The sequence below is a fragment of the Engystomops pustulosus genome, chromosome 9, assembly GCF_040894005.1.
Source record: "Engystomops pustulosus chromosome 9, aEngPut4.maternal, whole genome shotgun sequence".
Classification (NCBI taxonomy): Eukaryota; Metazoa; Chordata; class Amphibia; order Anura; family Leptodactylidae; genus Engystomops; species Engystomops pustulosus.
Genome location: NC_092419.1, coordinates 31,745,027 through 31,770,699, shown reverse-complemented (window position 1 = coordinate 31,770,699; position 25,673 = coordinate 31,745,027). Strand labels below are relative to the sequence as shown.

The window sequence follows — 25,673 nt, the reverse complement described above, 5'->3', positions numbered from 1 at the left end:
TAAAGTGTCATTTGTGTGAAAATCTCTGTATCTAGAGCAACATGAAGAAATGACAGATCCGCTTTAATTCTGATAAAAAATATTTTCTTTTTTTAAAATCATAGATACAAGTAAAAACTTATACAGGCGGTCCTCTACTTAAGAACACCCAACTTACAGATGACTCCTAGGTACAAACGGACCTCTGGATGTTGGTCATTTACTCTATTTTGGCCCCAGACTACAATGATCAACTGTAACTGTAATTAATTGTGTCTACAATCAAGATTCTTATGAGAATCCAACATTTTTAAAATCCAATTGTCACAGAGACCAAAAAAATTTTGCCTGGAGCTACAATTATAAAATATGCAGTTCCGACTTACATACAAATTCAACTTAAAGGAAACCTACCACTTAGTATGGCAGGGGTAAGCTGTAAGTACCGAGCACCAGCTCAGGGTGAGCTGGTGCCGGTACTTACTTTCGTTAGTGTTAAAACCGCGGTATCGCGGTTTTAACACTTTTTAAACTTTAGGGCAGAAGGGGATTCGGCGCTGCGCGCGACCGTGCGCGCGCAACATCTCCGCTATTTCCTATGGAGGCGCGTGCACGATCGTGCGCACGCAGCGCCGAAGTGTCTTCTGCCCTAAAGTTTAAAAAGTGTTAAAACCGCGATACCGCGGTTTTAACACTAACGAAAGTAAGTACCGGCACCAGCTCACCCTGAGCTGGTGCTCGGTACTTACAGCTTACCCCTGCCATACTAAGTGGTAGGTTTCCTTTAAGAACAAACCTAAAGAACCTATCTCGTACATAAGCCAGGGACTACCTGTAGTTGGTAATATAGTACAGCTGACAGTATGTAATGGCTGCTATAGAAGAGGGGAGAATGTCATGTGTAATATTCATCTCATGGATCTCATCATTTCTCATCCGTCTCATATCTCTCTTTCCAAGTGTCATACACTAGTAGAATGTTCAGAAGATAAATGAAAGTGTAGATAAACCTGTACCCTGATAATCTAAACACATTGGGACAGATTTACTTACCCGGTCCATTCGCGATCCAGCGGCGCGTTCTCTGTGGTGGATTCGGGTCTTCCGGCGATTCACGAAGGTAATTCCTCCGACGTCCACTAGGTGTCGCTGCTGCGCTGAAGCCCGTCGAGGCCCGCTGGAGTTCACGATGCTATACTTGGTGAAGGTAAGCGCGTGTCCTGTGACACTTTTTTAAAAAAATTCGGCAGTTACCCGGATCCGTCGGGTTTCCGTTCGGCCACGCCCCCGATTTCCGTCATGTGCATGCCAACGTCGATGCGCCACAATCCGATCACGTGCGCCAAAAACCCGGGGCAATTCAGGAAAAATCGGTGCAAATCGAAAATATTCGGGTAACATGTTGGGAAAATACCAATTGGCCCTTAATAAATGACCCCCATTGTCAGCAATCAGCATCTCACAGCACTAGAGGAATCATGAAGTGTAAGGTTAGAGAGTCCCCGCCTACATTCTGGATTATTACACTGGCTATCACTGAACTAAAACAGCAATAAAACTAAAAAAAGCTACGTAAAATTGTAAAGTAAGGGGTTAAAAAAATAAAAATCCTTATTGTGTAATCACTAGTGGATTGAAATTTGAGAATTATCTTTCATGGGCAAACCCCTTTGATTTATTAGCAGCAACAAGGTCAGGTGATTAACTTTCAATCCTGGACAATTTGACCTGTAACTTCTCTTGATGTGTCCCTTTTAGTAAGTTCTTAATAAATCTGCTCCAATTTCTTTTGGTATTATATTAGTTAGAATGTTTGCTGTGTCAATCTCGACCTCGACCTTTGGATTTCTTACATGCAGGTTAAAAAAATTTACTTTGTAAAAGGATTATTCCATCAAAAAAATGACAACACCATAGGAGACTCCTCAATGTTTATTCTTATCAACTTCATGCCCAAACATCTCAGAACGTATGGATATACCTAACATATTCTCATAGTAGACCGAAAATTGAGCATAACACACATTACCATCTAACCTCCAATTTCCAGGGCTCTGATACAGTGGGGCACATGTATTATCGTATCTGCGCCCAAAAAATGCTGTGATTTTACTTTTTTTTTTTTGGGTGCAGAATTGTTGCGGATCATTTATAATGAGTTTGCGCCAGAAAGAACAGATGTTTCCGACTATCCCGACACCTCTGTTTTATTTTGGGGCAAGTGGCCGTGGCCTAACTTTTCCATATTATCAGTCACATTTATGTGTATCTTGCCGGCATTTTTAGGTGCAAATTTAGGCGCACAATAGACCAGGAAAAAATTGGTCAGAGAGCAAAATTAAGGCGCAGTCCATGTAAGATTTGGGCGCACACTTCATTACTGTTGTCATTTTTCTGTCGCACGACTGATTAGTTCCGTCTACCCAGTAATCACTAACAGCCGTGCGCCACTTTAATACATCGGGCGGTGCTTTCCGGAGACTGATCTCCGATGCCGACAGTCGTCCTTGCGCCACAATTAGTAAATCTCCCCCAGTATTTATAGAAATAGACAATTCATCAATTCTTCAATGTCCTTAAAAACAATACATTTATAAATCAGACAAATAGTAATAACTATAAGAGCTCCACTCCTGGAGAAGTCCTTGCCCTGTCCTGGAGAAGAGTAGCAGATGTGTCCACCCTCCTTTGACCCGATGATGCTGATGCTAAGTCATCATGACGGTGCGCCCTCCTCTTCTCGCTGGTGTATACTGTCCTTTTATCTTCAGCGTAGAAAACCGTTCATTCAATGTGACATTAGTCTAAAAAACATACAATATCCCATCAGCGATTCTTCTTCTTACGGGCTAACAATGAGATATGAAGGTTCAAACAAAATACATCTTAGAACTTGTCACAAAGTATAAGACATCCAGTCGGAGAGAGTTTCTCTCAAGACTTGGACAACCCATCAAGTGCTATTATTGTTCGGATAGTAAAGATCATATCTACATAACGGTGCACATACCATAAAGACAGACAATATAACTGCTTAAAGACCCTTAGGCTACATGCACACTGCCGTTGCCCACCGTACTGTAGCACCGCGGGCACACGGTAGTGCCGGGGGAGAGCGCCACGCACCCTTGTCCATCTCCATAGGAATATATGCTGTATGGTGCCATATTCCGGAGAAATATAGGACATGTTCTATCCTTCTACAGGGTATGGTGCCGCACGTGTGCTGCACCGTACCGCTCCCGTTGGGGCGCCGTGCGGCCAATGGGATGTATAGGGGACGTATATATCGGCTGTATACGCCCCCCATACGTTTGTGTGAATATAGCCTTAGAGAGAGGGGTCCAACCCTAGTAAGTTCAGTCCCTTATATTATACTTGTAAAGGACTTATGATAGGTCAAAAATTGATGAAAGTTGCGGCTCCTACTACTGGGACTTACAACTATCTTGGAAACCAACTCCACTGACCCCCTTCCCGCAGCAGTGCTGTAAGTAGTACATGGATACCCTCTATTCAACTTTATGGGAGCGACAATAGCTGAGACTATATGCTGCACACTCTCCATTCAGCCCAACTGCGGGAGGAAAGTCATCGGACCCCGTGGTGTGAGTCCCAGAGATAGGACCCACATCACCTACTCCTGTGGATATGTCATAAAAAGTCTATGGGAAATGGGAAAGCCCTTTAAGGGGTAAGGAAATGTTAGGGTCACTGAAGGGATATGGATGTAGATGTGTAGGGAAATACCAGCTTCTTTATTGTCAATAACCATTATGGGGACCTATTCTTTTCTTTACAACATCTTCTATATGTATGATAGTTACAGAGATTGGGCCATGGTTCTCCTGACTGTCCCATATAAACAATAACAGTAATGGAGTAATGGTGTTCACACTCAACCACCAATCAATACACTTTTACAAGATTTAGGAACGGCTGACCATATATTAGTAGCATACATCCACATATCTATGTGTGAGGATCCACTTCCATGCGATCTACGTAAAACATATATTTTTCATTCTTTCCAACTCAATAATGGAAAGATTAGACCAATAACATAATAGGAAACATACAGGGTATAGCAATATTTACCGTAATAACTTTGAATCGACAAACTAAACATAGAAGTTTCAAATATTTTTCAAAAATCTGTCCAATGACACCAAACTCTGCCTCCTACCCCCACCCACTGGGGGGTGGGGCTAGGGGATTAATATTAGGTTGGAAACCCCTTTTTCGTGTCGCAAATTTGGATGCCCTTAGGAAAAATTACATTGTTCAATGATTTAACTCATCTTTCAAATGGGAAAAAATTGGGATGTCTCGAGAAATACGGATCGGAACGAAAAACAAAAAAAAATTTTAAAAAATAGAAACTCCTTTTTGTTCTCTTAGGGGGCTGCTGTAACGTGTGTCCCCTTGTTTCACGCACATCAGAGCGCTTGATTAACTCAAAGGGGTTGTCCACTTTCAGCTAATAATTGATATTGTTTGTGTAATGAAAAGTTATTCAATTTTCCAATATACTTTCTTTTTCAATCAAGGCTTTCTAGATCTCTGCTTGCTGTCCTTCTATAGAAAGCTTTTATGTTTACATCCAGTGAATAGAAATCTGTCCATAGTGATGTGATGGACACATAAGTGCACAAGCCGTTATCACCACACAGCTCTGATTAATGCTCTGTAATCATCACATGACAGATTTCTATCCACTGGAAGTAGACATAAAAGCTAGAAGGGCAGCAAGCAGAGATCTAGAAAACTGTGAGGAATTGATACAGAAAGTATAAATCGAAAAAGTGGAAACCTTTTCATTACTCAAACAATATCAATTATTTGCTGAAAGTGGACAACCCCTTAAAGGAAACCTACCACTTGTAGTGGCAGGTTTCTGATGGAAATACCGGGCACCAGCTCAGGCTGAGCTGGTGCCGGAGCTTATTTTTGTTAGTGTTTTAAACCGCGGTATCGCGGTTTAAAACACTTTTTGAACTGTATAGCCGGCGCAGGCAGGTACGCGCTTGGCGCTTACCATGCGCGCGGCTCTCCTTCACTTCCAATGTAGCCGCCCGCACGGTAAGCGCCGAGCGCGTACCTCCCTGCGCCGGCTACAAAGTTTAAAAAGTGTTTTAAACCACGATACCGCGGTTTAAAACACTAACAAAAATAAGCACCGGCACCAGCTCACCCTGAGCTGGTGCTCGGTGTTTTCTTCTGAAACCTGCCACTACAAGTGGTAGGTTTCCTTTAAGTCTCTTCTAGAGATGAGCGAGTATACTTGTCCGAGCTTGATGCTCGTTCGAGTATTAGCGCACTCGAAACGGCTCGTTGCTCGGACGAGTATTTCGCTTGTGTTTCACTTAACGAAACACAGTGAAGAACACAGTGAACACAGGATCATTTAAATGAAGAACACAGTGCATGGAAACATCTGCAATGTGTTCTTCACACATATTGGGGCAGATTTACTTACCAGGCCCATTCGCGATCCAGCGGCGCGTTCTCTGAACAGGATTCGGGTCCGGACGGGATTTATGATGGCAGTTCCTCCGCTGTCCACCAGGTGGCGCTGCTGCGCTGAGATGCATCTGATTGCGCCGCAATACACTGAGCCGGACCAGGTGAAGGTAAGCGCTTCCCAAGCGACACATTTTGGGTTATTAAATGCGGCGGTTTTTCCGAATACGTCGGGTTTTCGTTCGGCCACACCCCCCGATTTCCGGCGCGTGCATGCCAGCGCCGATGCGCCACAATCCGATCGCGTGCGCCAAAATCCCGGGGCAATTCAAGTACAATCGGCGCAAATCGGAAATTTTCGGGTAAGAACACATTGCAGATGTTTCCATACATCTGCTAACTTATCAGACACATTTTATTGCAGAGCAACCAAGGTCAAATATATGTAATTTTTCCTGGGGAATCCAAATCTGCAGTAAAAACAAGGGTTCCCATTTAAGATTTTTATGTTGCTTCCTCACCCACCCCCAGTAGGTGGGGGAAGGGAGCCATGTTTTCTATCATTGGATAGATTTCTAAAAAATATAAATTTTTTTTATTTTTTGGTCCATTTATTTTGAGAGATATTCCACTATCCTGACCTTTTTGTTGCACCCTGTATACAGTATATTTAGTATTTGTGTATAACTCACGCGATTGCCCATGGCCCGGAAATTAAACCTCAGGGGAACTCCTTTTGGAGGGGGGTCTGTGGGGCGCGATTGTGTTTTTTGAAATCTCCCTCTTGGTCGATTGATTGCTGGCTTTTTGGATCTGAGATACAAGGAAAACATTTTATCCTATTTCTCCTAAATGTGAAGTCTTATTACAGTAACACTATGAGATCGAAAAATCTGTACTCACTGAGGGACAAAACCTGCTTTAGTGTTAGGGACAGACACAGTTAAGGTGGATCCAAAATCTTCATTGTTCTGCCACCTGGTGAAGAAGAATAGGACACATTCATTACAAGTTCCAGATGAATCCACTCATAACAAGACAGTGATATGATATTAATGACCTTTTTGCATTTGTCTGAGTTTTCCCGCGATTTATAGACACTTGCTGCGTCAACTGGAAGTGAAAAGAAAATGTATTAGATAGATGTGACTTCAAAAGTGGACCCCAATTTACAAGACACTTATGATACATCCATAATACATACAGTGGTGTCTCAGTACAAGTATTAACATAGTGATGTCACAGTACAGGGCGAATACAGTGATGTCACAGTACAGGGGTAATGCACACGATGATGTCACAGTACAGGGATAATACACACAGTGATGCCACAGTACAGGATAATATACACAGTGATGTCACAGTACAAAGATAATACACACAGCGATGTCACAGTACAGGGATAATACACACAGTGATGTCACAGTACAGAGATAATACACACAGTGATGTCACAGTACAGAGATAATCCACACAGTGATGTCACAGTACAGGGATAATACACACAGTGATGTCACAGTACAGGGATAATACAAACAGTGATGTCACAGTACAGGGATAATACACACAGTGATGTCACAGTACAGGGATAATACACACAGTGATGTCACAGTACAGAGATAATACACACAGTGATGTCGCAGTACAGGGATAATACACACAGTGATGTCACAGTACAGGGATAATACACACAGTGATGTCACAATACAGGGATAATACACACAGTGATGTCTCAGTACAGAGATAATACAAACAGTGATGTCACATTACAAGTATTATTAACACAGTGATGCCATAGTACAGGGACAATACACACAGTGATGTCACAGTACAGGGATAATACACACAGTGATATCACAGTACAGAGATAATCCACACAGTGATGTCACAGTACAGGGATAATACACACAGTGATGTCACAGTACAGGGATAATACAAACAGTGATGTCACAGTATAGGGATAATACCCACAGTGATGTCACAGTACAGGGATAATACACACAGTGATGTCACAGTACAGGGATAATACACACAGTGATGTCACAGCACAGAGATAATACACACAGTGATGTCACAGTACAGGGATAATACACACAGTGATGTCACAGTACAGGGAAATACACACAGTGATGTCTCAGTACAGGGATAATACAAACAGTGATGTCACATTACAAGTATTATTAACACAGTGATGCCATAGTACAGGGATAATACACACAGTGATGTCACAGTACAGAGATAATCCACACAGTGATGTCACAGTACAGGGATAATACAAACAGTGATGTCACAGTACAGGGATAATACCCACCGTGATGTCACAGTACAGGGATAATACCCACAGTGATGTCACAGTACAGGGATAATACACACAGTGATGTCACAGTACAGGGATAATACACACAGTGATGTCACAGTACAGGGATAATACACACAGTGATGTCACAGTACAGAGATAATACACACAGTGATGTCACAGTACAAGGATAATACAAACAGTGATGTCACAGTAGAGGGATAATACCCACAGTGATGTCACAGTACAGGGATAATACACACAGTGATGTCACAGTACAGGGATAATACACACAGTGATGTCACAGTACAGGGATAATACACACAGTGATGTCACAGTACAGAGATAATACACACAGTGATGTCACAGTACAGGGATAATACACACAGTGATGTCACAGTACAGGGAAATACACACAGTGATGTCTCAGTACAGAGATAATACAAACAGTGATGTCACATTACAAGTATTATTAACACAGTGATGCCATAGTACAGGGATAATACACACAGTGATGTCACAGTACAGGGATAATACACACAGTGATGTCACAGTACAGGGATAATGCACACGATGATGTCACAGTACAGAGATAATACACACAGTGATGTCACAATACACACAGAGATGTCAAAGTACAGGGATAATACACACAGTAATGTCACAGTACAGGGATAATACACACAGTGATGTCACAGTACAGTGATAATACACAGAGTGATGTCACAGAGCAGGGATTATACATAGAGTGATGTCACAGTACAGAGATAATACACAGAGTGATGTCACGGTACAGGGATAATACACACAGTGATGTCACAGAGCAGGGATAATACACAGAGTGATGTCACAGTACAGGGATAATACACACAGTGATGTCACAGTACAGGGATTATACACACAGTGATGTCACAGAGCAGGGATTATACACACAGTGATGTCACAGTACAGGGATAATACACACAGTGATGTCACAGAGCAGGGATCATACACACAGTGATGTCACAGTGCAGGGATTATACACACAGTGATGTCACAGCACAGGGATAATACACACAGTCAGTGTCGGACTGGCCCACCGGAGGACCGGAGAATCCTCCGGTGGGCCCCCGATACCTCCACTACGGCAGGGGCCTCCATCCCAATCTGGGGGCCCTGCCAGCAAGGCTGCACTGGCCCACAGTGGACCCCCGATATCTCCCCTCAGATTGGGATGGAGGCCCCTGCCAGTGAGGGATAGCTCTGGTACTCGATGCGGCCATACGCGGCCACTCGAGTACCATCTTTGAGTATTAAGCGGGCGTTGCTGTGAATGTGCGACGCGGCAGTTTTTTGTCTCGGCCTGCGATGCACTATGACCCCTGATGCGCGGCAGCGTGATGATGCACTCACGCTGCCGCGCTGCTGTGCGCCTTCTTCAGAGTTCCTCTGTCACCGGCCGACGCGGAGGACGCGGGAGCGCTGCAACAGGTAAGTGAATTTTATTATTTTTCCTCTTCTAGACTTAATATATCATAGGGGGTGGGAGTGGTAAGGGAAAACTTATAATAAGGGACTCCAAGGGGCCACTAGAAGACTATATACAGGGGAAACTAGGGGAAATATACAGTATAGAAAGGGGGCACAATATGTAATAAGGGGGGGGCAGGAGGTATTGCACATATACATATACAGGATAGGAGTAGTAGTAGTACTGTGCTGTGTCCATATATACAGGATAGGAGTAGTAGTACTGTGCTGTGTCCATATATACAGGATAGGAGTAGTAGTACTGTGCTGTGTCCATATATACAGGATAGGAGTAGTAGTACTGTGATGTGCCCGTATATACAGGATAGGAGTAGTAGTACTGTGCTGTGTCCATATATACCGGATAGGAGTAGTAGTACTGTGATGTGCCCATATATACAGGATAGGAGTAGTAGTACTGTGCTGTGTCCATATATACAGGATAGGAGTAGTAGTACTGTGATGTGCCCATATATACAGGATAGGAGTAGTAGTACTGTGCTGTGCCCGTATATACAGGATAGGAGTAGTAGTACTGTGCTGTGTCCATATATACCGGATATGAGTAGTAGTAATGTGCTGTACCCATATATACAGGATATGAGTAGTAGTACTGTGCTGTGCCCATATATACAGGATAGGAGTAGTAGTACTGTGCTGTGCCCATATATACAGGATAGGAGTAGTAGTACTGTGATGTGCCCATATATACCGGATAGGAGTAGTAGTACTGTGCTGTGTCCATATATACCGGATATGAGTAGTAGTACTGTGCTGTGTCCATATATACCGGATATGAGTAGTAGTACTGTGCCCATATATACAGGATAGGAGTAGTAGTACTGTGCTGTGCCCATATATACAGGATAGGAGTAGAAGTACTGTGCTGTGCCCATATATACAGGATAGGAGTAGTAGTACTGTGCTGTGCCCATATATACCGGATATGAGTAGTAGTACTGTGCCCATATATACAGGATAGGAGTAGTAGCACTGTGCTGTGCCCATATATACAGGATAGGAGTAGTATTACCGTCCTGTGCCCATATATACAGGATAGGAGTAGTAGTACTGTGCTGTGTCCATATCTACAGGATAGGAGTAGTAGTACTGTGCTGTGTCCATATATACAGGATAGGAGTAGTAGTACTGTGCTGTGTCCATATCTACAGGATAGGAGTAGTAATACTGTGATGTTCCCATATATACAGGATAGGAGTATTTATTAGGACTTTTATATAAAATATTTGATAAGAGGAGCACTAAACAGAAGAAGAATAACTATGGAGAGCATTATTTAAAACATACTAAGTAGGAGCACTGTAAGACTGGATAGATGAAATGATTAATTGGAAATGATATATTATGTAATTAAAGGGAATTATGTCCAATTTAATTTATTAGGTGTATCATATTATTTACTCAGGGGTGTGTATTGTAATATATTGAGGAGGGCATTGTAATATTTGATTTATGGAGAGGGGGCAGTATGGTTTTTGTAATGGGGGTATATTTGATATTTTTGGGGAGCACAGTGGGGTCAGTTGTGTTCTGAGTGGTAAATATTATTTAGGAGCACAGAGTAGGACATTGTTGACATTATGCTGTAGTGACGGCGATACTTTTAGTTCCACAGTGTGGAGATGTGCCACACACAGATGAAGGTATCTGGTGGAAAATTCTCTATTGTTAAGAAAAAAAGGGAGAAGTTGTCCTGCAGTTCAGTACCCAAAGGAGAAGAATCCCACTTCTGAGTCTGGTAACTGTAATTGTTAACTATCTAGACTATTTCTATAATGTCAGTACCTAGTTCATTATTCTTATTGGTTAAGTAGTGCTAAGCACAATGCAGCCACTGTGAACTCCTGGAATATTTCTAGGCAGCGGTATGGTGGGCCCCCAGAATCAATTCCTCTGGTGGGCCCCAAGCACCCCAGTCCGACCCTGCACACAGTGATGTCACAGTACAGAGATAATACACACAGTGATGTCACAGTACAGAGATAATACACACAGTGATGTCACAGTACAGGGATAATACACGCAGTGATGTCACAGTACAGAGATAATACACACAGTGATGTCACAGTACAGGGATAATACACACAGTGATGTCACAGTACAGGGATAATACACGCAGTGATGTCACAGTACAGAGATAATACACACAGTGATGTCACAGTACAGGGATAATACACACAGTGATGTCACAGTGCAGGGATAATACACACAGTCATGTCACTAGGTACATCTTCCCATCCTGTGCATTGCAGGGTTGTGTCCTGCTCCATCTTCTCATCCTTTCACGTATTATCTGCGCAGTCTTGGCCGTGATAGCATGCTTTCAATGTTTATTTTGGCTGATTGCAATATTATTGTAGACATATAAAATTCCATTTCATGGTTGGCACAGTAAGTAGGGGATGTTATTTTACCACATTACTAAATGATCTAATCTTGTGCCCACATACAACACATCATCATCCAGTATTGCCAATGCACCGTGCGTTGGATCTGAGCACTTACTCTTCTATTTCGGATGAGTGTATTTGTCCTTTGCTGCCTTTGTCCAGCTACCATTTGTGACCTCCTGTTCTGGGTATTAAATCTGCTGCAATAACAAAATGAAAATTTAGGGGGTTTAGGGGAAACCCTTTAATTGTGCATTGAAACTTATTGAACAATGAAAACTTTCTCTTACTTCCTTGTTAACGTCTGCACAGGAATATTAGCCGTTCTGTACTTCTTTGCGTTTCGTTGGACCTTTTGGGTTTCTGTGTTTATTGTCTTTGCTGTCAAACTCTGTGAAAAGAATAGATTTTACTATGTTATGTTCCATTAGCTCCAACTTGTTGCATTCTTTATTTGTTGCCATCCCACTGATTTAGGTGCCAATGGAATTTTTTGTCTAGTTCCCACCATTCCCAAACCACAAGTGACATCATTTCCAAGGTTCTCTACTTCCAATCCAGCACAGGTATTGTCCACTTGACTACTTAGTATATTGAGTGTGAAAATTAAGGATCTACTAAAGGATTTAAAGGTGGTGAAAGGTCCTCCTTATATGAGTCTTATGGCCAATTTCCATCTTTAGGGTCTCCAAGCTATGGATCATCAGCTATTTCAAAGCTTCTTCTCCCAGCATTATTTTACAGGCTGTCACAATCTCGCTCACCCACTACTTTATTGAAGATTTATATCTGGGCTGGAACCTCCAGACAAGAAATGCCATATCTCAATGACACAGAGGGCCACATTAGCCCAATGGAGGCATATATAGGATCCATTGTACTTGTAGGGTGCATTCAGGAGGCCCGGCGCCTGCTCGGTCAAGTACAGAGTCGGGAGGAGAGGCTTCCATAGGAAGATGCCCAACCGGGTGAAAGTGTGGTGCTCACCGCAACGTCACCAGGAGCCTTAGAAGTCTATGGGGGCTGTCATCTGGTTGCAAATCATGCAACCAGATGATGTCCCCATAGCAGCCGCCTGAATGTACCCTAAGGTTGTATAAATGTAAAATGCTCCTCATACCCATTACCATTAAAATCTTATCATTGTCTTATCATTGTAATCCCAGCCAGAACTTTTTTGGTCTCTGTGACAATTGGATTTTAAAAATGTTGGGTTGTCATAAGAACCAGGATTAACAATAAAGCTTCATTACAGACACCTGTGATAACTGTTACAGCTGTTTATTGTAGCCTAGGGCTAAAGTACAATAAATTACCAATATCCAGAGGTCCGTTTGTAACTAGGGGTCGTATGTAAGTCGAGTGTTCTTAAATAGGGGACCGCCTGTATTGGGGTAAATTCTAGCTGACGTGTAAGGACCGCTTGATGTGTAAGGGTCATGGTGGGGCATAGAGTAGGAGCTCCAATGAAGATCTGGCTATTGTGTTGCAGTATGTAAGTGCTGAATCAGGTTTTAATACTCTAATATATCTTGTGGTCCACATAAAATGATGTGATTTGCTGAAGTCAGACCATGGACCTTGGTCTAGACAGTTTCTAATACAGTGGACATCTGAGGTGCACATCTCACAAGTCTCCATCTAAAATACACTTTGCATTTACGGTAATGGAGCATACAGGCAGTCCCCGGGTTACATACAAGATAGGGTCCATAGGTTTGTATTTAAGTTGAATTTATATGTAAGTCGAAACTGTATATTTTATATTGTAGATCCAGACAAAAAAAATGTTTTGCCCCAGTGACAATTGGAGTTTCAAATTTTTTTGCTGTAATGGGACCAAGGATTATCAATAAAGCTTCATTACAGACACCTTACAGCTGATTATTGCAGTCCGGGACTATAGTAACATCCAGAGAGCTTCACCAGAGGTCACAGTAGGCAGAGGGGACCGTCATTAACTATGGGTCATCTGTAAGTCGGATGTCCTTAAGTAAGGGACCGCCTGTACTCCAAATGAATGACATTAACATATCCTGTCTCAAGACTTGAGGAAGTCTCCAGCTTGAACTAAAATGCTAAATAGCTTAGTAAGGCTACATTCACACACATGTATGAGGGACGTATATACGGCCGACGTATATACGGCCGATATACGTCCCCCATACACTTCTATGGGCTCACGGCCCTGCACATGTGCGGCACCGTACCGCTCCATAGCCCGGGAAAAGATAGGACATGTCGTGCGCTGTATCTTCCTATGGAGAGGGGTGGGGGTGAGCTGCGCTCATCCCCTGCTCCTCTCCTCAGCGCCGATGTATGCCCTCCGTACTACGGCACGGCGGGCATACATCGTGTGAATGTAGCCTAAGGATTATTTAATTGGAGTGTGCATGGATCTCCCCAGCGAAATGTAGAGGCTAATAATCCAAACTGATCAAGGAACTTGACAAGGGTCCAGCAGGTATTTTTTGTAAATAATTACCGTTGAGCTGAGATTTGGCCTATTGAGGGGGCTCACGTTCTCTAGTGAGGCGGCAGCTCTCCGTCTTGTTATGGGACCCAGGGTATGGTTCCTGATGGTGACCCCGGGATACCTTTGCTGTCTGAAACCTTGTCTAAGTCTGCCAGAAACTAACAAACAAAACAGCATGTCATTAACAATTAGGCCAAAAAAAATGAAAAGAAATACTGTACTTAGCCCTTACCTTGTTGATTTTTTGGTGGGTTCCTAAAATATCTCTTATTTTGGAAGTTGCCTCTCTTTATTCGGCCGTTCTGTCTGATTACATTCAAGCTCGACTGAGTTTCTGATTCTTCTTTTTGAAGTTTTATGATGTCATCTGTAACAAGAAAGGTTTTTCTCAGGGGAAAGTAAAACAATTTTAAAAACATTGTTAAAACATCTCTGCCCATGCCAATTTCAATGCTATCTTCTGTCCATGGGGTGCAGCTGAAGATACATTGATAAATGTAATTTCATTCGATTCTATCTTTGCTAGTCTGAACACTGGTTTACTGCTTTCCTAGAAGCCATAATTGGCTTCTCTCTCATTGCTGCCTTGATTGATGTCAGACAACTGATACAATCAGCTTCTGGACCAGGACTCTGCCATCACATAAACAAGTTTGATGAACAATTGGTATTTGTTATATATAGTCTTGTACTGAGCTACCTAGTATTCAATATGCCTTCTGGCATATTTGACCCTTGGCCTGATTCTCTGACTATCCATTTGTATACTGATTCTGTACTGCATTGCCCTCTTAACTATCCTGTATTGTCTTGTCATTGTCTCTTTGTTTGCACTTTGTCACAGAAAGGGAATGTCAACCAGTTGTCATGTATCACTTAAGGTAGGTTGGGCATTTAGTCAGGGAAAGCTGAGAAGGAGTTTTGTCTTATGGCTCACTGTCCTTGTCTATTCTTTCAGTTATTCAGGCATTCCCTTACCAAAGCATAACAGGTGATCAAAATAAATAAAAAGATACTAACTTCTATACAATCTACTCACAATCAACTTGACACAATACCTGTGTCATGGCTATTCTTCATGGTATCTCGATGCTCACTGGAAACGTTATGTTCTGTTTATTATAATAATAAAAATAATAATAATAATAATTTCTTTATTTATATAGTGCACACAGATTACTCAGTGCTGCCAAATCAGTCCCAGTCCCCAATAGGCCTCACAATCTAATCAACCTTCTAGTATGTTTTGGAGTGTGGGAAGAAACAGGAGGACCCAGAGGAAACCCAATCAAACACAGAGAGAATATGACCTGGATGGGACTTGAACCCAGGTCCCCAGTGCTGATGTGTACAACTGTTTCATGGCTATGACTACGTACCCAAATAGTTTGTAATGATAATTTTTCATGAAAGTCTTTCTATACCACACTAAAAGATATGAGGGAAGCAAAATTAATGTGAAATTTTGGAGTGGGATGAAGTACAATATAATTACTGTGTGTGGGGGGGGATGAAATGAGCCACTAAATCTAAGCCCGTCAAGTTATGTTTCAGGACCCATGGACCTTTACTATGTCACTGGAGATCCCTACAATGGGTTTTCTCAAGGTGTTATGTGTTTCTGCAACTCCTGTAGGAAGAAACTAGACTACTGTACCTAAATGAACCCTAGGCCAGTCCTCCCCGATTCATACATTACACTGCAAATGCCAAAAAATCAATGAGAATGTGTTACAATGTTCAAGCCTCCTATACTATAAAGCAGATGAAAGATACTGTATCATATAGTCTTATCCTGCTACTAACGCTGTACACTTCAGCTTATGAAGAACGTATAGCACCTCTAGGAAGCAGCCTCTATTCAATCCTAGCAGACAGGACTCCCTTCTTCTATTCTTTCATCTTTTCTGTCATTCTGAATAATATTGTGGGAGGGGAAGTTCTTTGAAGCCAATGAATGCATAATAGATACTTATTATGTCCTTGTTATTTCCTCCATTATGACAGGATTGCAATTAACTGTATGAGATGACAGGATTCTGCATAGAATGTCCAGCGAGAGAAAGCCGATGCAGATTTTCCTTTTAGCAACTGTTCCTGTCAAATAATTTGGGTGTCACAGTGAGCGGGGGCCACAGCTGCTACTTCTTACAAGTTTCTGTGTCATCTTTATGATCCGGGCCCAATGACACTTAACTCTCTGTAACAGTAGATGGCAAATAGATTCAACAATGATCATCAGCTCCGCTCTGGGATGGGGCCATTTAATGATGGACTATATGCCGTAGAAGACAAGTCTATATTGATCATCTCTGTATACACATCTATACAATCTGGTCTTATTCTGAAAAACAGAACCGTTGTCACTCCCATGTTTATCAACAGAGAAATCCATGCTGATTATATTGGCCATTGATTGATTGATAGGTGGAAATAGACTTCTATTTAGAACCGTAAGAGAACATATCACTGTAGCCCTGCAATGGGGTTGTCAGACTAATATAAGAGATTATCGTGTATCTTATAAGAACATATATCAACCACAACGTAAAAAAGAGTGTCTAATACTATATATATTAGGGCAGCACGGTGGTTAGCATTACAGCCTTGCAGCGCTGGGGACCTGGGTTCAAGTCCCAGGGTCAACATCTGCAAAGAATTTGTATGTTCTCCATGTTTGTGTGGGTTTCCTCCAAAATACACTGATAGGTTGATTAGATTGTGAGCCCCATTGGGGACGGAGACTGATTTGGCAAGCTCTGTGCAGCACTGCTTAATATGTGTGAGCTATATAAATAAAGAATTATTATTATATAGGTCATCCTTGTACAGCCAAAATATATAAGGTTTGGTCTCCAAAAGACTTCTCAAAGTATACTGTGATATCTAACATCAAGATGTCAGAGCCTTTAAAGTGAACAACATTTTTCACCCTATGTATGTATCTGATCAACTGAAATCACAGCATGCCTACACGGAGGCAAAAGTCCATGGGCACATTCTGCAATTTCATGTAATCAGATACATAAATGGGGTAGATTTTTACAAATGTTAGAGGGTAAAGGACATTAGATGACATCACCCTGGTCACATAACATAAAGTGCTGAATGGTGATAAGAGGCATGGAACATGGGGCGGAGCCATTAAACTGAGCCAAGGAGGCCACACCCCCTTTGACGTGCAATAGGGTAGCATTTAGTTAATAGAGTTCACTAGCTGTATTTGTGAAAAATTTTGTGACTGGTTCCCTTTAGCATGAGAATTATATCCATGAAATTTGCTGGAAATCTCTACAGATTCTGCCAACTGTACCTGGTGGTGTAGAAGGGATCTCCTCATTTGCTTTTGGATATAGGCTCGAGATAAGTCCATAGAGATAAATTCAATAAGTGAACAGTCACCCAAACTAGTGTGCACTACGATTGATTATTAGTATGCCCTTCCAAAAGACAGATATATAGATTAACATATAGAATAAATCCTGCTGTTATTCCAGACACAACCTTTCTTCTACAGGAATGAAAATTGTGGAAGGTCTTCAGAGGTTTCAGCAATGACTCTGCACACACCAAAATATTATATTCATGTTTAATAGGCTAGAAATCCTCCTAAAGGTACAAGCCTTCAGTATGTGCAGAGCTATGCGCTCCCTGAATAATGATCCCCCCAGTGCCTCGCGTCTGTCCTGAGATTAATGGTCCTGTATTCGGCTATTGAAGGCCGCCCCATTAAAATGAGTGTGTTTTTTTCTGATTATTCCACAATCATTGCCCTGGTTCCCTTTGTAAATGTATATTCTCATCTCTCCACCTTCCTTTACATTCTTAGAAATTGAAATTGTGCCTCAAGGGTGACTATAGTCTGAAAGTGTATTATGAGCACAAAGGATTTGTGAAGTGGCGAGATGCTGCCCGAGCGCCTGTGCCGGAGATAATGCAGGATGACAGCACAAACAAAGCCACGTGTCTAGTGCTCCCAGGGGAAGTGGGGAAATATTATGTCCACAAGGCTCTATTACCATGGACATGGGGTATGGAATTTAATCGGAGTTTGCATAGTTTGGATGGATAGAAATAAATAACAATCATAAACCATTTATACTGTTTTCCTCTCCCTATTTCTACAACTTGTGTTGATCTTGGAATTAAAACTAATGCTGCAATCAAATCTAAGATATTGGGGTTAATTTACTAAGGGTCTGCGGACGCACTTTCGTTGGATTTTCCGACATTTTGGGGGATTGTCCGGCTGTGACAGGTATTTAACTGGGGATTGTGTCGCACCCGACCAGATTTTGGCTTTCATGCGACAGAAATCGGGTGCCATGCTATTGGACGATCCGACTGATTTCGGACTGAGCATGGGATTTAAGATTCCATTTGTGTCGCAAGACAATGCACTTACATGCACCAGGAAGAAGAAGGTGAACTCCGGCAGACCTGAGCGTGGAAGCGACACATGCAGGATATCGGGCGCACAGTCTTAGTGAAGCGCGGCATAACGCATGATCGTTGAAACATGTACTTTCTGTGAACTCCTAGGACCGGGTAAGTAAATATGCCCCATTGTCTATTTGAAGGGGACCTGTCATCAGCACCACACATATAAAACCTTATTTCTGTCAAATCTATTGTTTTCATACTTCTCACAGTTGCTGCATAATGTTTTTTAATCCTCCCTACCACTTGTATTATAAAGTTGTGGAGATGGGGAGCTCAACTCTAAAGTCAAACTCTATCCATATGTATTTGACCTTCGTAAAGAAAAACCCACTGTTCTATCTATCAGTTTACGTATGTGTTATTCCCCCCCCCCCTCCCAGTTAAAGGGTTAAAACCCTTTAAACTCTTGTCATCAGTTCCAGCACAAGTCACAGGTGTCACTAATGGGTGTCTTTTCTATAGTAGAAATCTGCCCTGTATGAAAGGGCACAGTTTGTGATACAGGGCTAATGATTGGGCACCATCATTAAAAGGTTAATAATACTAAGTCTGCTGTAAGCCCTCCCATAGTGTTAGTGTACAGGCTTGCACTGATGTAACATTGAAAATCTATCCTCAGCACAGACCATCAATTCCTGCTATAACCGCCCCCCCCCCCCCCCCCCAAAAAAAAAAATAATCCATGCAGTAAGATTTGTTACAGACAAGTTCAAATTGCTAAAAGATATACTGAGACAATAATTTTTTTAGCTGGTGACAGGTTCCAATAGCCTATGCTATACTGATTTAAAAAATGCCTTTGTCAGCTTTCTGAATCATTTCAGTACTTATATGATAGTTTGTGGTGGTGTGAAGGAGAGGAAGGATATATGAGGAGACACAGGCACACACAGGCTGCAGCTTTCCCTCCCATGGACTCACCACATGCTCCTGGCAGGGAGCCAGGTAAGGTAAATCGAACTTTTATAAACTACTGAAATGATTCAGGATGCTGACAAAGGCATTTTTAAAATCAGCATAACTTAACCTGCTGGAACCAGTCACCGGCTTAAAAAGAGTTGACAGGTGACAGGTTCCTTCACGCTTCATCATCATCATCAAACTCTTGCATTAGTTTACTGGACTATGCTATGGAAAGGGGCGGCTCCTATAGATAGGATTTACAGGTAAGATGTGTAACAGGCCATGAAATGATAATAAGACCACAGTAGAATAATTAGGCCAGAATTCCTTGGCTCTGCAGACAGAAATGCTGAACAAGAAAGAATAATAGGTTAACTCTTAAAGTGTTTCCAACCCTCACATACTTTTAAATGGGTTGGCTGGACATGCTCGTTCTGTCACTCCACTCAATAGGGACCCCATTACAGAGATCGGTGGGGATCCCAGAAGTGTATTATCACCTGTCCCCTGGATAGGAGATAACTTGCAAAGTTTGTACAACCCATTTCAATCATTTACCATAAAAAATAAAACATACATCTTTTAACAATACGTAAACTGAAAAAAAAAAAACCTTCTGTTTCCTTCTTGTGCCAAAGTGGAAACACAGAGACAAAAAAAACAGGACAGACACAGAAAAAATTCATACGAGTATAGGTCAAAACCAAGAGGACAACGCAGTACAGAATCAAGAGATAAATAAGGAGAAAGAAGACAGAAGGCAGGAAAGGGGCAAAAATCTAAGAATACGGAAGTTCATAAAAACGCTAGCAAGATCCAAAGAAGACGTATATTAAAGGAAACCTACCATTTCAAATCGTCGGTGTAAGCTGTAAACACCGAGCACCAGCTCAGGGTGAGCTGGTGCCGGTGCTTAGTTTCGTTAGTGTTATAAACCGCGGTATCGCGGTTTTAATACTTTTTAAACTTTATAGCAGAAGCTGCTTCGGCGCTGCGGCATTTTCTATGTAGGCCTACGATCGTGCGCACGCAGCGCCGAAGCAGTTTCTGCTATAAAGTTTAAAAAGTGTTAAAACCACGATACCGCGGTTTATAACACTAATGAAACTAAGCACCGGCACCAGCTCACCCTGAGCTGGTGCTCGGTGTTTACAGCTTACACCGACCATTTGAAATGGTAGGTTTCCTTTAAGCACTAGGAAGTGGGCAGACAATCTTATGACATATTGGTCCAGAAAGAGATTGAACCCGTCTCCTGACATCCAGATAAACCAGACCAGCAGGGAAGGAATGTGTGTGGTGGAGACATCTGTTCATCACAGCTAGCTTAACCGTCTGCAGCTTAGAACAAAGTCAACAGGAGACAAATGGGTGTAGTAGAAATCAGAAAAAAATCAGAAGAAAGCTACAAGTGAAACAAGGTAATGTTCAGAACAGAATGCAACCGAGTACAAAATCAAAGTCAGCAGCCCAGATGTTATAACAGAGTAATCAGAGGAGGGCACTGAAGCCCAAATGGGCTCAGATGTCACAACAGAGGTAGCTGTGTTCTTTTAAAGTCAGTTAGCATGACAGCATGGTAGCCCTTCTGCCTTGTCAACATCTGCAAAGAGTTTGTATGTTCTCTCCGTGTTTGCGTGGGTTTCCTCTGGGTACTCCGTTTTCCTCCCACACTCCAAAACATACTGTTAGGTTGTTTAGATTGTGAGCCCCATGGGGACAGGGACCAATTTGTCATGCTTTGTGCAGCGCTGCGTAATCTGTAGGCGCTATATAAATAAAGAATTATTATGATAAATATTTCTGGTGGAAGCTGGAAGAATAATCCTTTTTGGTCGTTTCCTGCACAGTACAGGGTGAGGTTGATATTTTGGGCTTTTGAATCCATTGTGTATATGTGGTTCTGCTTCTACGCAGAATACATACCGATCTGACTTGCTGCTCTTCTGATCACCATCCAGACAGATTACACATTGTAACGAGAGTAATATTTTTAACAACCAAACACATGTACCTGTAAATAATATATCAAAGCGTCTCGATTCTTTGAAGATGTCTTAAGTGTATGCTGCAGTTACATGGAAGCATTATTAACCAGAAGACGACATATACAAGACTCCCTGCTCAGGCTTGAAGGTATCTGCATACAATTTACTTTGATCAAAGTGAAAATATTGAATACATAAGATACAGAAATTGTTATTTATTTATTTTCTTGTAATATCTGACATATGTGACTGTTCGGATGGTAAAGATTCCCTGCTGGTAATACTATTGGATACCTGAGCCTTGATGGCAGGCACCAGTCTATAGGTCAATGAGTGGACACTTAACAGGAAGCATTTTTTGGGTGTGAGTAGTCATCAGTCTTGGTTATATTAGTCTGTGTTGACTCATATCTGGCTAAAAATAACCTCCTGTAGCTTCTATGGGTGCTGCCAAACTCCTCATACTGTGCCCATTCTATGTGTGAGTCACTGTTTTACTGGATAAAATAGTACAAGATATAGGACAACTGTGATAGCTTCTGATGAACTATAAGCCCCAGCTTTCATTGTGAATAGAAATTCAGAATATAAGGGCTATTTACTATTTACAAGGCTTTATGATTGTATCATGCGTGCTGGTAGAAATAATTAAAGTGGTTGTCCACTTTAAGCACATTCCAACAATTATTTGATATGGTTTGTCCCATGAAAAATTATACAATTTTCCAATATACTAAATTCATCACAGCTTTTAAGATCTCTGTTTGCTGTCCTACAACAGGATTCTTCATGACCGGTCCATGGTCATGTGATGTCACACAGGCTGCACCGCTTGTTATAACACACAGCTCTGGTTATACTTTGGGGCTTATTTACTATTTATCCAACGTTTTTGGGGATTTTGCGCCACTGGGACAGGTTTTTAACTGGGGATTGTGTCACACGTGATCGGATTGTGGTGCAGCTGCACTGGCTTTCATGCGACAGAAGTCGGGGGGGGAGGGGGTCCGGGATGGTGTTGGACCATCCGACTGATTTCAGACTGAGCGCGAAATTGAACTTTCAAATTGCGTCGCAAGATCAAGCACTTACATGCACCGGGAAGAAGAAGGTGAACTCCGGCGGACCTGAGTGGGGAAGCGACACATACAGGATATCGGGTGCATGATCTTAGTGAATCGTGGCACAGCGTATTATCATCGGACAATGCACTTTGGTGAACTTCCCAGGACCGGGTAAGTAAATGTGCCCCAATGGGACAGATTTACTTACCTGGATAAGTCGCGATCCAGCGGAGAGCTCTCCGACGCTGATTCGGGTTCTGCCGGGATTCACTAAGGTCGTGGGCCCGATGTCCACCAGGTGTCGCTGCTGTGCTGAAGCCAGCCGTAATTCACCTCCTACATCTCGGTGTATGTGAGTGCTATTTTTGCGGCACAAATTTTTTTAATTCCGCAGTTTTTCCGAATCCGTCGGGTTTTCCGACGGCCACGCCCCCGATTTCTGTTGCGTGAAAGCCGGCGCCGATGCGCCACAATCCGATCGCGTGGGCAAATCAGAAAAATTCAGGAAACCTGGCGGAAAAATGTGATTCGGACCCTTAGTAAATGTGCCCCAATGTGTTATAATGAGCCCTTATCTACAAGAAGTAAAAAACAAATGAAGATTCCAGTTGCATTACATCAAGCAGAGATCTAGAAAAAACGTGAAGAATTGATAGAGAAAGTGTATTGTAAAGTGGTGGAACTTTTCATAACACAAACAATATCAATTATTTGCTGGAATGTGCTTAAAGTGAACAACCCCTTTAACTTTTGAAGATCAGAGAGAAATAATATATCTCTTGGCTTACATGTAGTGATGAGCAGTTTGTGCCCGGTTTTGGCACAATCACAGGTCTTAACTGTTTAAATACCACTGGCAAAGTCGCAGGGGTTTTTAAAGTAATGTGGCCACACGTGCCAGCGTTAACATGCCGGCAGCACTGTGCACCTCCATTTTGGCCAGGGTGGCTGCTCCCAATGAAGTCTTTGGAGAGCGGCGATCTTCCCTAAATAAAGGCACCCTGTGTGTCACTGGTGAGTGCTCTAAATGTCAGCAGTGATTGAGGGCTTTAACTGCAGGGATGAGGGGGGTGTTTAAGCCAAGCACGGAAACCACCATGAACATTTAATGAATTTCGTGCTGCCATACTGTATATACTATACAGTATAGAAGGGGAATGATCCTGCAATGTAAACATTGTGATCACAGCTTCTAAACCTAATGGATGTGTAATGATCTGACAATCAGGACACGTTTTCAGAACTTGGGACACATATAATAATAATCATTAATGATAATCACATAATTTGCCATATCTATCAGAATTCACACTTTCAGGAAGCATGTACAGACTCAACATCAGAATGAAATAATTGGTCAGCAATAGTGTCTAGGGTTATTATATTTCACTATATACCACTATAGTACAGCTCTGAGCACATGTACAGTATAAATAGCACTAGTGACGTCAGCAGAGAACTTTCCACAGTTATAGCACAGGAGTATTACTTGTCACCTACCCAAAGACATGTCAATTTTCTTGTTCTCCTCCTGGATCTCAGCTTCACACTGACTCTCCTCCACCTCCATGGCTGCCCTGGGAGCTCAGCACAATGGCCACTGCTGACTGTGCCCTCTCCAGGCTGCGGCGCATGTCCTGGCTCCATGCCAGCCCCTAAAGATGCCAAATAGGGGCATGGAGCTGTTACTACAGGGCAGACCCTGTCTGGATCATGGGCACCGCACAGACACACACAGGGGGTTATGTTACTGCCATCTGGGGAAGTTATGCACTAACACTGGAGAAACAATGTAACAAGTCCTGATACATCCATATTCACAACTATAAGAAAACTGCGTTTATTTCTAGTATATGAATATAGGTTACCAGTAGATGGCGCTGTTACACATCACTGCTACAGGAGAGGAACTAACTGTTCCGCTTGTTATTCATTGCGAGGTCTTCCACTTCATTCTTAAATTAATAATTATAATTCCTTTATTTATATAGCGCACACAGATAAAGAAGCGCTGGAGGTGAGTAAGGAGTTTATCATTTCTTTATTTAAGGGCCCTTCTTCATTTGTAATGGGGCTGCTGTGGATGTAACATTATTAACCCCTTAATGACCACCGTATCAAGTTTTGATATCGAGTGTACTTCTTGTGAGGTGCCGCCTTTTTACGTCAGAAGAAGATTGCAGGACATCAGGTCCTGTTAGTGCAGGATTTGGGCTGTGACATCACAGCTCAGACCCGGCACTAACACCTGGGATCGAAACAACTCAGATCCGGAGTGTTTAACCCCTTACACACTACGAGCATGCTTGACTGCAGAGTGTGTGTCTCCCCTGTTTCGGACACCCTCAGTGGCTTTCCGGGAAATCGTCGGCTCCTCTCCGGCTCCTCTTGCGGTCGTTCGGCTCTCTTCGGGTCTTCGCACACGATCTCACAGCGGATTCGGATTACTGGAGTGGTCATGGAGAGGGTCCTCAGGAATAGGGCACCAGCCTGGTAGTAGATGCAGGCTGGGATGGAGCTGTGTCCCGTTGTGGAAGCTGCAGCTCTGAGTCTCCTGACTCTGTTCCTGGGATTAGGTTCTGTGTCAGTACTGATGGTGGACTGACATTGTCTCTCTCTTCACTCTGACAGCAGATCTGACTCTCTGCTCTGTAGAGAGACCACCAGATCAGGTCTAAGAGGTGTGCTCTCAAAGAGAGTTGGTGGTAAAGAGACCTTGCTCCTCCGTGCCCGGGGGTTTTATTCTTCTGGTCAGGACCTCTCCAATTACACTCCAGTTTACAAGGCAGCAACATCATTGGTTAAGATTAGAGATGAGTGAACATACTCGTCCGAGCTTGATGCTCGATCGAGCATTAGTGTACTCGCAACTGCTCGTTACTCGGACGAATACTTCGCCCGCTCGAGAAAATGGCAGCTCCCGCCGTTTTGCTTTTTGGCGGCCAGAAACAGAGCCAATCACAAGCCAGGAGACTCTGCACTCCACCCAGCATGACGTGGTACCCTTACACGTCGATAGCAGTGGTTGGCTGGCCAGATCAGGTGACCCTGGGATAGACTAGCCGCTGCCCGCGCTGCTCGGATCATTCTGTGTCTGGATGCCGCTAGGGAGAGAGCTGCTGCTGGTCAGGGAAAGCGTTA

At 42.6% G+C, this 25,673-nt stretch overlaps 1 protein-coding gene across 1 annotated transcript; it reads right to left on the bottom strand.

The window, feature by feature from the left end:
- Positions 1-1,893: 1,893 nt before the first annotated feature.
- On the bottom strand, positions 1,894-24,188 carry LOC140076542 (UAP56-interacting factor-like). Its single transcript, XM_072123108.1, has 9 exons — positions 24,033-24,188; positions 14,367-14,501; positions 14,144-14,292; positions 11,949-12,049; positions 11,774-11,858; positions 6,503-6,555; positions 6,346-6,420; positions 6,135-6,255; positions 1,894-2,783 (listed from the first exon to the last, which is right to left on the bottom strand). The coding sequence occupies exons 1-9, from the start codon at positions 24,100-24,102 to the stop codon at positions 2,688-2,690; spliced, it is 885 nt and encodes a 294-aa protein (XP_071979209.1). The 5' UTR covers positions 24,103-24,188; the 3' UTR covers positions 1,894-2,687.
- Between the last annotated feature and the right edge of the window lie 1,485 nt (positions 24,189-25,673).